We start from the raw sequence: 11,017 nt of genomic DNA on the forward strand, positions 1-11,017 counted from the left end.
CGCAGAAACACGGAAGGCTCACACTGGGGTGCCCTGCTCGGGCTGGAAGCCTCTGCTGCCTGGCAGGCCATGGTCTTCCTCTGCCCATCCCATTGAATACTGGGCACAGGAAGGGCCAAATTCAGGGCTTCGTGGTTGAAACATCAGCTCTTTACACTTTAAGTGTTTCCAAGTCTTCGTGGCAACACAAACCGATTCCTGAGGTGGAAAACTGTTTCTCATTATTCCATACACCTATGTAAAGGTGGTAACGACCTCTTTTTTCGGGCAGGTCCACCTGCAGATCTACCCAAAACCCCTGCGCACTGGCCAATGTTTTTTCCCCCGTTTTATTTTTGAGAGAGAGAGACATCGTGAACAGAGGGGCGTCAGAGAGGAGACAGAATCTGAGGCAGGATCCAGGCTCTGAGCTGTCAGCACAGGCTCCAACCCACGAACCGTGAGGTCATGGCCCGAGCCGAAGCCGGGCGCTCACCGCCTGAGCCCCCGGGCCCCGGGGTCGGGTTCTAAGCGCCCTGACAAGTGCAGTGTCCGTGGGGTCGCGGACGAGGAGGCGGTGAGGCCAGTACTCAGTCTGCGGTCTAATCCCGTTTATTGAACACAATGCCCTCGTTCTACACAACAAAGTACCAACACAACGGTGCCTAAGATGCTACAAGTTACAAAACCCAAGACAACAATTTATAGTACTGACTGTACAATAAAAGCCAAAAAAAGCAATGTACACGTTGCAACGGTAACCTGCGAGACCACAGTGAATGACAGGTACACGGGTGTGTGGGGGTCTGTGATGACCCTGTGGAGCTGGCTCTCAGCTTGCTCACCAAGTTCAGAGAGAAAGGGAGCGGTGGGAGGTGTGTGTGCACGAGGACGTGGGAAAACAGCCATTTTCGGTGACGGACACGGGGTGTGTGACTGTAGATGCCGGAGGAGGCCCGAGCAGGGGGAGCAGGGCCAGGCCAGCAGGACCAGTAGCCGCACGAAAGCACACCCCTTCCCAAGGGACCCTGCAGACTGGCAAGCTCCGGCACGATCCGGCCTCTGGCCCAGCCCGGCCCTGAGCCATCATCCACGGCACTGAAAAACGTCCCCCACCCCCCGGCTGGGGCCGCGCTGCCACCCGGAGCCCTGTGTCGTCCCTGCAGGCTTGGCCGCTGAACAGACTCTCAGCAACTGCGAACGTGGGAGCTTCCTAGTCAGAAAACTGGTGGCATCTTTCCAGGCACGACCCCAAAGCCACTAGCGCTCCTGCAGCTGGAACTCTGCCTTCAGAGGAAACATCAATCGTTGCCTTCAAAGCCTGCCCTGAGTGAGGAATTCCTCTCCTACCAATCCTCCTGCGGCTACAAAAGTGACCAAACTGAAGTGGACGGGACAGAAGTTCCAGGGCGCAGAGCTCCGGCGGCCCTGCTTATCGGGAGGAGTTGGAGCTGGAGCGGCTCCTGTGGCGGCGGCGGCCGGGCGAGCGGGACCGCCGGCGCACCGGGGACCTGCGTCTCGGGGAGCGTGACCTGCGGGAAGAGGAAAGACCAAGTCAGACAGCGAGGCTGGCACCGCAGACACAGCTCTGCGTCTCCGGCCGCAGGGAAAAGCGGGTTTCTGGGACGAACATTCTGTGGAGTTTCACACGTCCACGCTCTGAGCCAGGAGGCTCCCCGACGCACAGCCACGCGAGGGAAAGGAGGTCTGTTCCGGAGACCATGCACAGGGCGGCTCCCCACCAGCGGCACCGGAGGGCTGTGCTCTGGCCTCTGTCCCGGGATAGCCCCCTCCCTCCCTCCTCTGACTCAGCCTCCTCTCCTGGGCCTTCCTGTCCTCTTTGCTAGGAAGGGGAGATGACCCAGGCCCAGGAATACTGGCGCCGCCCACAGGGCCACCCCTCCAGCAGCAGTCCGCCATAGGCCCAATCCCAGCCCAGCCCGCAGGCTGGATAAGGCTCCAAGGTCAGCACCATCACACTGTGAATGAAAACAAACCCACACAGGCCCCCAGCACTCCCCTGGGAGACTCCAAACACACCCACCTTCTTCTTATCCGTGGGGGCGACCGACGCCACATGGGAGGCGGGGGCAGCATTCTCCTGGGAGGGCTGAATCTCCTGGGTGGTGGCCTGGGCCATGGGGCCAGCACAGCGGTGGCCGTGATCTCCTGGCCATCAATCTGTCCTGTTGAAAAAGGGATGGAGTCACAGAAGACCGAATAAGCACCTGCCCTAGGCACCCCCCACCGTGCTAAGCAGGGCCGATGGGGAACTAGATCGCCACAAACGTGCGCGTGGCCCGGAAGTGAACGGGGAGCTCACTCGAGGCACCAAGGCACGTGACACATAGCACCCAAGGAAAACAAGTCCCAGTGGACGCCAGAGCCCACTCACTGAGAGCTGGGGCTAGCACCAGGAGGGAGGGCATTTTGGAGGCTCCACAGCACCCAGATGGGGCGAAATGTAGGAGCTCCAGAAGGACTGCCCGTGAGGAGGTGTAGCCTCCTAACCGGGGGCCCGCCCCTCACCGATACCCGCTGTGGAGACACTTTCCTCAGAAGGCTCCTCCCAGGTAACGAGAAGGTGGCCTCCGGGTGCTGGGTCCCCAAGAAAGCAGTGCCACTGTACCTGGGCCGCCAGGTCTCTGGAAGTTGGCAGTGGATGGGGTGGGAGGGATGGTTGGCACCCGTGTTTCTAAATGAGCTATGACTGCATCATGGCTTGGGAGGAAGACAGGACTCCTGAGCGGGGCAGGGTGGGGTGGGGGACAGGACAAAGCAAGACAAGGCCCAGCTGTCCGGTCTGTCTGCAGAGTGTGGAAAAAGTCACTTGGGGAGGGGGCTCTGCATGCGGCCAGACCCAAGAACAGGCTGGGCGAACGCAATCAAATGAGAACAGCGAAGGGGGACGGCTGAGGATGGAGGCTCGAGGAGCCATCGATCCTCAGCAAAAGAAAGCAAAGGAGACCAAGGAGCAGACGGAGGAGCCGCAGGGGAGCACGCACCCCTACTCCAGTCCAGGGACTGCCCTTGGGCGCCCTCGTTCAGCTCCCTGCCCTGTCCTGAGGAAACAGCAGCGGTGTCAAGGGGGCAACTCAGGCATGCGTATCTGTTCAGAATGGACTCGCAAGACTTAAGTAAATGCGGTCCAAGGGCACCCCTGCCTCCACGCGGCCAACTGCCGAAGCCAGCCCGAAGCAGGGACTTCACGGACACCGAGCGCACAGCAAGAAGACAAATCTATCTCCTGGGCAGCTGCCAGGAAAGGCCAAGCTTTCCACATTCCTTCCGAGGTCAGCACGGCAGTGTTCGGCTCAACGAGGCGACAAATCCTACCAGTGTCTTAAAATGTGGGGTACAACTAGGCACACCCTGGACACGCCCGAGTGTCCTGAATTCTTAGCAAGCGCTCCAACTCTCAGAGATGCATGTTCCAGTCTCTAAAATGAAGGTGTGATCACGGTCAAGAGGGGTGGGCACAGTTCATGACGAACTCCTAAAAATCTTCAAAGGGATTGACTGATTATGTTTTTAAAAATTATTTTGAGTGAGAGAGAGAGGGGGGGGCAGAGATAGAGAATCCCAAGCAGGCTCCTCGCTGTCAGCGCAGAGCCTGACACAGGGCTTGAGCCCACGAACTGTGAGATCGTGACCAGGCTGAAATGAAGAATTGGAAGCTGAACCGACTGAGTCACCCAGGCGCCCCTCTGAGGGGCGTCAACGGGCTGGGGCTGGCTAGCTCAGCGTTAAGGAAAAGTGCCTAGTATCCACGCTCCAGCAGGGGCAAGGGCAACTGTCCATCAGTTACACTCGGCTTCCAGCGGGTAACCGGCTTCCGCGGACTCCCGGGTTCCGGGGTGTTCAGACTCCTGCCTACGTGGCCTGACGCCGCACAGTGCTGCACACGGGGCTGGCCCTGGGCCCCCGCCGTCTGGATCACAAGAGCAGCGAGCTGGGGCGGAGACACATCCCACTCTGCTTAAAAACACTGCCTTGAAGACAAAATGAAAGCCGGCTATCCCAAACTTCACAAGTGCTCAACTGGTGACACCGCCATTCTGCTCAATACAAAACAGCTCTAAATGTCACAAATGGTTAAGATACAAGCTTTCAGGAAATGGATAAAATCTGTGAATTCAGCCAAGTAAACCTAAAAATGCTGAAATGTGAGTAAAACAGAAAATGACTCCTGAGAGGACTACAGAAAACACTGCCATATAAAGGCCAAACGCCGCATTATTCATATTCATAATACTGTATAAAATAAACTCCTTCCTTCAATCCTTAACTTCTCAGATTGGAAAATTTTAAAAATGTTAATGTATTCATTTTTGGTGAAAAATTTCCAAGAATAGTATCTCATAAACTTGCTTTTGGCGAACACACACCCACTGGTCAAGACTGGAGCCCCCCGAGAGCGGCTAGGAGCTGGTGGACGTTGGTCCTAAAGGGCCCTTCGTGGGGCCGTCCCCAGCCTCTTGCAGGGAACAGAGGGGGCCCTGGGGGCGCAGGCAGGGTCACCCACCTCCATCCATGTGCTTCAGAGCCTTCTCGGCCTCATCCGGATTCTCAAACTCCACGTACGCATACCCTTTGGACAGATGGGGGTGCATCCTTTCTACGGGCATGTCGATCATCTTAATCTTCCCGTAGGTGGAGAAGATCTCCATGATGTGGTCCTAGAGGACGGGAAGGTCACTCTGATGCGCACCCACAGCGACCCGGGTGGGAGCCGAGAAGTCCCCGCACGGCGACTCCGGGCTGGCACTTGGGGTGTCGCTCCCACACAGAACTCGGCTAAAGGAGTCCGCGCTCCACCAACACGCCTTCCCGCCAGTGTCCTCCATTCAGCCCCAGCAAAGCCCTGCTTCTCTGGTTTTCCATTTAGAACACTGGCAGAAGTGCCCCCGCCCCCCACCCACCCTGTCAGGCCTGGGATCCCTCACCTTGGTCACATTCCTAGTGAGCCTCCCGATGTGCACTTTGGTGGGTTTAGGGGAAGGACTCCGCCTTTTCCTTTCCTTTTCATCTCTTTTGGGTGGTTTGGATCTGATTGAAAAAACAAAACGCCAGAAACAATCAATTTCTGTCAGGTCAAAAAACAATTTTCTTTGTGGGACTGCTAACTGCTCCTGTTGAGTTTTTACACGGAAGACCTCCCTGCCAGTCTGCGTGTGCTGCTGGTATCTCTGCCTCAGAAGTCCTACTAAGTGAGACAGGGAGACCCTCGACAGGCTACGTTTAATACAGCCCCCGACGGTTCGCAAGTTTCAGGGGCACCCCCCAAGCCAAGCACTCCCCGGGGAGCAGCGGTGCCGGGAGGGAGCTTACTTGGAGCGCGAGCGCCTCCTGTTGTCATGCCTGCGTCGGGAAGGGCTCGGCGAGCCGGAGGAGCTGCTGGAACTGGAGCTGCGGGAGGAGCTGGAGCTTCCGGAGCGGCTGGACGCCGAAGAAGAGCTCGAGCCGCTGCTCGAGCCGGTGCTGGTGCTGGAGCCCGAGCTGGAGGTAGAGCTGGACCGGGACCTGACCAGGGAGGCGGAGGTGTCGCGGGCAGCAGCGGACGGGGGCCTTGCCGCCCAGCCGACAAGAGGGAACCGCTGTCCTCAAGTTTTCAAGCCTCACTGTCTGCTCCCCGTCCCAGGGGGTGGGGACACTATCTAGCCCACCCTCTCTAGCCAAAGCCCTGGGCGGGGCAGAAAACGGCATTCTATCCGGGCAGGAAAGGAAGGAGCCGCTTCCTAGGCACACAGAAGCCTTGCCTACTGGGAGGCACAGAGAGAGCCTGGCAGCTCAGAACACCAACCCATCCTGGAAGGTGGCTGCCGAGGGACTCCGCTGATGCTCAAGTGAAGAAAAGCAAGCTTCAGGCTCGGGCAATCCAATCACAACTGAATAAAAAAGCACTTGAGAGAAAAACCTCCTCCTGGACGCCTCATTCTTTAACAGCATCGTCCATGTGGAGCCAGAGCAAACCCCAAACCAGTCTGCTACAGTTAGGGCCCTTATTCACAATCTCGCCATTTTCTGCGTAAATAATTAAGACTAAGGTGCAGGGAAGGAAGGGGGCGTGGCTCTGTCCCACCTGGTGCTGCTGCTGCCGCTGGAGGCACTGCGCCGCTTCCGGGTCTTGTCCCTGCCGCGGTCCTTCTCGCTGGACTCCTTGGTGGCCCCTTTATCTTTAGAACGATCCTTGGACTTCTCATCAGAGCGGTCTTTGCGTTTGGTAGGAGACGGAGCCCTGCATGGTGAGAAGAGTGTGAGATGGCGCGCCCCTGGGCCCAGACCCGGAAACATGCTACCCAAGGGGGGACCAAAAGGGCCAAGAGATCCCAGGTGATCACAGAGCAAAATGATCTGTGGCTTAGGGACACCTCACTGGAGGATGGAAGACCTTTCCAACCTTCCCCTTTCTGAGGGTCCCTAGTATTGAGCACCCCCAAAGTAGCACTAGAAAAATCTCACAGAAGGATTACCTAGTGCTGGACTTTTTATTATTTTCTTTGACTCCTAGCAAGCTCTTCTTTTTCACTCCTGATAAATCCATTCTCCCCTTCTGAGGTGTTCAAAGCAGCAATGGCGGCCTCACTTATCTGAACTCTCACTTCTAACTCGAGTCTGAGAAACGATCCCTAATCGATTGCAATTTACGCCAAAGCGCAGCCTAATAACAAGATAAAAGGGTTTACAGAGTGAACGTATTGGCAAGGCAACAAATCCACTTTGCAGTCAAAAGGCGAGCCCCGAGAAGACCACACAGCACGCAGCGAGCCCACAGAGCCGGGAACGCACAACGCCTCGTCCACGTCCGCGGGGAGGGCTCCACGCCCGAGGCAGGCCCTCACCTCAGGCTGGGATCTTTCCCTTAAGGGAACGGTGGTGGCTTCCGTCACCGTCACCTCACGGGAGGGGCCGCACCGGTCTCCCTCCTAGGTCTGACAGAAGCCCCCCCCCCCCCCACCCCGTCGAGGTCCCACAGCACCACACCCGCATGCAGCACGGGAAGAAACCCAAGAGGCCCTCCTGCCACGGTTACTGGTGTGGTCGGATCTCTCGTTTTACTGATGTCATTTCCTTGTAGGGTACTTTGGACGTAGGATATGACTGGAAGCAAAAACCATTTCAAAAGTGACAGGTAGCATGAAAACATTTAAAACCCAAACAAATAAAACATTCCCCGATGAACATTTAAAAAAAGCAGTCATCGCAAGGGGCGCCTGGGAGGCTCAGGCAGTTAAGCGTCCGACTCTTGATTTCGGCTCAGGTCATGATCTCAGTCTGGGACATGGAGCCCGCATCAGGCTCCTCGCTGACAGCGCAGGGCCTGCTTGGAATTCTCTTTCTCTCTCCTCCCCTGCCCTGCTCTCTCTCAAAAACAAAACAAAACAAGACACACACAAAAAAAGTCATTGCAAATGCAATTTTCGGTAATAATAGGCTGATGAAAATGTTACACCAAAGGCTACAATTTACTTCAAAATGTAACAAAAATACTGACGGGTGCTTAGACACAAGATAGAACAAATGTGGCAGAAATGGGACTTGTAGGATCTAGGGGGTGGTTATGAGGGTAGTCACTGCAATTCTTTTAACTTTATGCTTATACCCCCCCCCCAAATCAAATGCGTGTGTGTGGGAGGCACTGGAATTGGAGGACACTGCTCCTAAAGCTTTAACAAAGTGTCTGGACTCAGCACCCGCTCAATACATGGGCCTGAGTGTCACTTCAGAACAAGCGTCAGTACTTGCAGTGAGCGCTTCCACAGTCTGCAGGAGTTGCAAAGGGTTCAGGGTACCGGTCTCCACTAGCTCTTCCCCCCTCAGCCCGTAAGGAAGCTCACAAAGCAGCCAACTGGGATCCTGTTTCATGTGAGCAGGGGTGCCCAAGATCTTGAATCAATGCTGCGACTCCAGAGAGAAGGCAGCTTCGGACAATCAGATTCCAGCAGGAGAGCGCAGAACGCCACCTCTGGGGCTCTGTTCCAGGCTGGCAAAACCATTTAAGATGTTTTGCCTTAAAACAGTAAGGGAACTATGGGCACTGAGCAAGCTACTGAGGAACCAGTGGTCCTGGACAGGCGGGAAGTATAATTCACCGCTTACGAATGTGGAGCCAGTGTATCCGTTTAATTCAAAGCTTTGCTGTGTGACTTTGTGTAATTCTCTTAACCTTTCTGAGCCTCGTTTTCTCAACAGCATCATAATGACAATTACAGTTCCTACACGTTCATATTACCAAAATCAGTAACCAAACTTATTACTCATGAAAGAAAAGTCGGCGCCTAGTTAAGGGTCAAGACATGTTAAAAGGGACGTTTCTCCATGTTTGGAAGCTGTCCCCCCACGTAAACTCTTTTCCTCCAGAGTCACGCAGAATCTCCCGAAAGCTCACCACGGGTCCCTGAACCACCCCTTCAGGACCACCGAGCGCAGCACTGCACACAGAAAAAGAATGTGAGCTACAGGCACATCCTAAAATCTTCTAGAAGCCGCATTACAAACAGGAAGTCAACAGATGAGATTGACTTTCAGTAATACCGTTGACAGGCTGTACCCCAAAAGTTACCCTCCCAACACACGACCAGCATAAGCACTCATTAGTGAGAGAGCACCCCCCACCCCCCCCACTAAGCCTTTAAACCTCTCAATTTGGCCTAGGCGTACTTCAAGTGCTCTGCAGGCTATCTTCCAGAACAGCCCCCGGGCCCCACCCCGACCTAAAGATCTGCCCCAGTGTGCTCAGTGACAGCCAAGTCCCCCCACGAATTAAGAACCACAGGGTGGGTGAACACTTGGCTGGGCGTGGCCGAGGGCTAGAAAGCAAAGATTGAGGCTCTCTGTTCACACCAGTCCAGGTAACAGCACGGGACCTTGGTCACCTCCCCCATCCTCCGGAAAGGTGCGCGTCCAACAGCCAGAGAGAGAGAGAACAATTAGTTAAATCTCGAGCAGATGGCGTTTCGGTTCAAATCTTCAGAGCACCTTCCCCATTTAAGAGCGCATTTTAGGCACAATTCATGCGAAATAAAAGAAAAAGCCACGACTTTCCTTCGTGGACTTGAACCTTCCCGTATCCTCCCTTCCGGGGGTAAACCCGTCCAACCGAGCCGCATGACATCAGGGGCCGTATCCCCAAGGATTAGCGCGGAAAACGGCAGCCGGGAGCCTGGTCGACGTCCGTGGAGTGATGTCTGAATTAATGACCCCGAGGGGAGGCTCGGCCGGTCTTCCAGGGCACCCCACAAAAGCCACTCCGCACCCACTGGCACGGGCCCCACGCGCGACCTCGCCGCCCCCGTCCGCGTTCACTCACAACTCCCCAGTCCAGGCGCCGGGCCGCGAGCGCTTCCAGGGCAGGGCCTGGCGTTGCGGGCCTGGGTCTCCAACCCGGCGAGAGAGCCCCGAAGGCGGAAGCCGCGCTCCCGGCTGCTCCGAGTCCCGCGGGCCTCGCTGGGCGCGCCGCAGAGGGGGACGATCTGAAGCGCCCTTCCGCCCGCCGCGGCCCCGACCACTTCCGGGCCGCGGCCTCGGCGCCTCCCACTCCACCCGCCCGGGGCCACACTCTTTATTCTTCGACCCGGTGCCGCGCCGCCAGGCTCCCGTCCCTACCGAGAGGCCGAGGAGCGGGCCGGCTCCACCACGCGCCCTGCCGAGCTTTGCGGGCGGCCCCCGGAGCTCGGATGGAGTCGGATTCCCTTAACTTACATCTTCCCGCCGCCGCAACCTCCTCCCGCTCTCCTCAGCCGCTAAGGCCGGCGCCGCTCTGGCGTCAGGGTTAGGGAGCGGGAAGGCGCTGTTGCCGGGCGCGCAGCGATGACGTAAGCACCCTAGCCAATCGGCCCGAGCGAGGGGAATGTTAAAGGGCCATGCCGTCTTTTGGCAGGTAGTGTCGGGAACGCTTGCTCGAGCTCGCTATCTGGGCAGGTATCTGGGACTGTCCCGGGCTGGCTGCATGCCTCAGAGAGTCGGCCGATTGTGGGACGGCGGTCTGGAGGGTCGCTCCGCTGGGGTAAACCCTGGGCCGGAGCGGAGGGGGTTAACGCAATCGAGGCCTTGTCCCAGCCCTCGCGCGTGCGCGCTGGGCTCGAGGCGGGTATCCCGGGCGCGCAGCCCTGGACCCCCGTGCTTTGCACGCTGGGCTGCCGGCGGCCGGACCGAGTGCGGTGCGGGCGCTGCGGCCTCTGTCGGCGGGCCGTGGGGTCCCGCGGGGCTCAGGGGGCTGAGTGGGTGCGGGGCTGGGTTCGTGCGGTTAAAAACCACGCAAGGTGTGCGGAGTGACCGTGTGGATGCCGCTGCTGCGCGGATGGAACTCGGCCAGATTCCGAGACTAGACGGGGGACCGTGCGGTCTTCTCGAACTGGGAGCGAAGGGCAGGGTAGAAAATAACGATGCGGAGGGGGAAGCTCCTCCGAGGAGGTGACGCTGCGGCTGAAATCCGAGTGGGAGGGGCGCCCGGCAGAGGGAAGAGCAGGTGCTAGGGCGCGGAGGCTCGTTGCAAGAAGGGAGGGGAGGCCAGTGTGGCGGCTCGCAGGCCAGGGTTCCGAAGGTGGAGTTCAGCGGTGCTAGGGCGACACGGAGGATGTGCAAAACCCGGCGCCGAGACTTCATCCCCCTGGCCGGTGGACAGCGCCGGCAGAGAGGCAGTCAGCCTCTGGCAAAGCAGTGGCCCCGTGCCCAGGCAGGAGGCTGGGAGAAAAAAACCCCGGGGCCAAGAGGCTAGCGTTTTCGGATGTTGTTCCCCTCGGGTCCACCAGCGTTCCCCCACCTGTGTCCGGCAAGCGATTGTTACTGCAGGCCTCTTTGTGGGAGGAGGGAAGGTGCACCCTGCCCCCAGACGTTGCCTGAACAGGTAGGTGCATCAAGAAAGAGAAGGGAACAGATGGAAAACGGATCTTTTTGGAGAAAGGAACCACTGTGACTTGGAGGCGGACTAGCTACTAGGACAGGAGAGTCTAGACTGCAGCTTGGTGACCAGACGTAGGTGGATGGCGCGGCAGACGCTATCTGCAAGTCTTTTTCTCTGCTCTGTGTGGTTTTTCCA

At 57.6% G+C, this 11,017-nt stretch overlaps 1 protein-coding gene across 4 annotated transcripts; it reads right to left on the reverse strand.

Annotated features, from left to right (window-relative positions):
* Positions 1–569: 569 nt before the first annotated feature.
* RNPS1 (RNA binding protein with serine rich domain 1) lies at positions 570–9,766 on the reverse strand. 4 transcript variants are annotated; one of them, XM_029948435.1, is made up of 8 exons: positions 9,682–9,766; positions 6,453–6,640; positions 6,062–6,217; positions 5,311–5,502; positions 4,926–5,028; positions 4,505–4,658; positions 2,024–2,165; positions 570–1,511 (listed from the first exon to the last, which is right to left on the reverse strand). In XM_029948435.1, the coding sequence occupies exons 2-8, from the start codon at positions 6,521–6,523 to the stop codon at positions 1,412–1,414; spliced, it is 918 nt and encodes a 305-aa protein (XP_029804295.1). In that variant the 5' UTR covers positions 6,524–6,640; positions 9,682–9,766; the 3' UTR covers positions 570–1,411. The 4 variants fall into 4 exon arrangements, with proteins under 4 accessions (XP_029804295.1, XP_029804297.1, XP_029804296.1 ...); XM_029948437.1 differs by lacking the exon at positions 9,682–9,766 and adding an exon at positions 9,586–9,654; XM_029948436.1 differs by lacking the exon at positions 9,682–9,766 and adding an exon at positions 9,290–9,455.
* Between the last annotated feature and the right edge of the window lie 1,251 nt (positions 9,767–11,017).

This window comes from Suricata suricatta, chromosome 8 (assembly GCF_006229205.1).
Source record: "Suricata suricatta isolate VVHF042 chromosome 8, meerkat_22Aug2017_6uvM2_HiC, whole genome shotgun sequence".
Classification (NCBI taxonomy): domain Eukaryota; kingdom Metazoa; phylum Chordata; class Mammalia; order Carnivora; family Herpestidae; genus Suricata; species Suricata suricatta.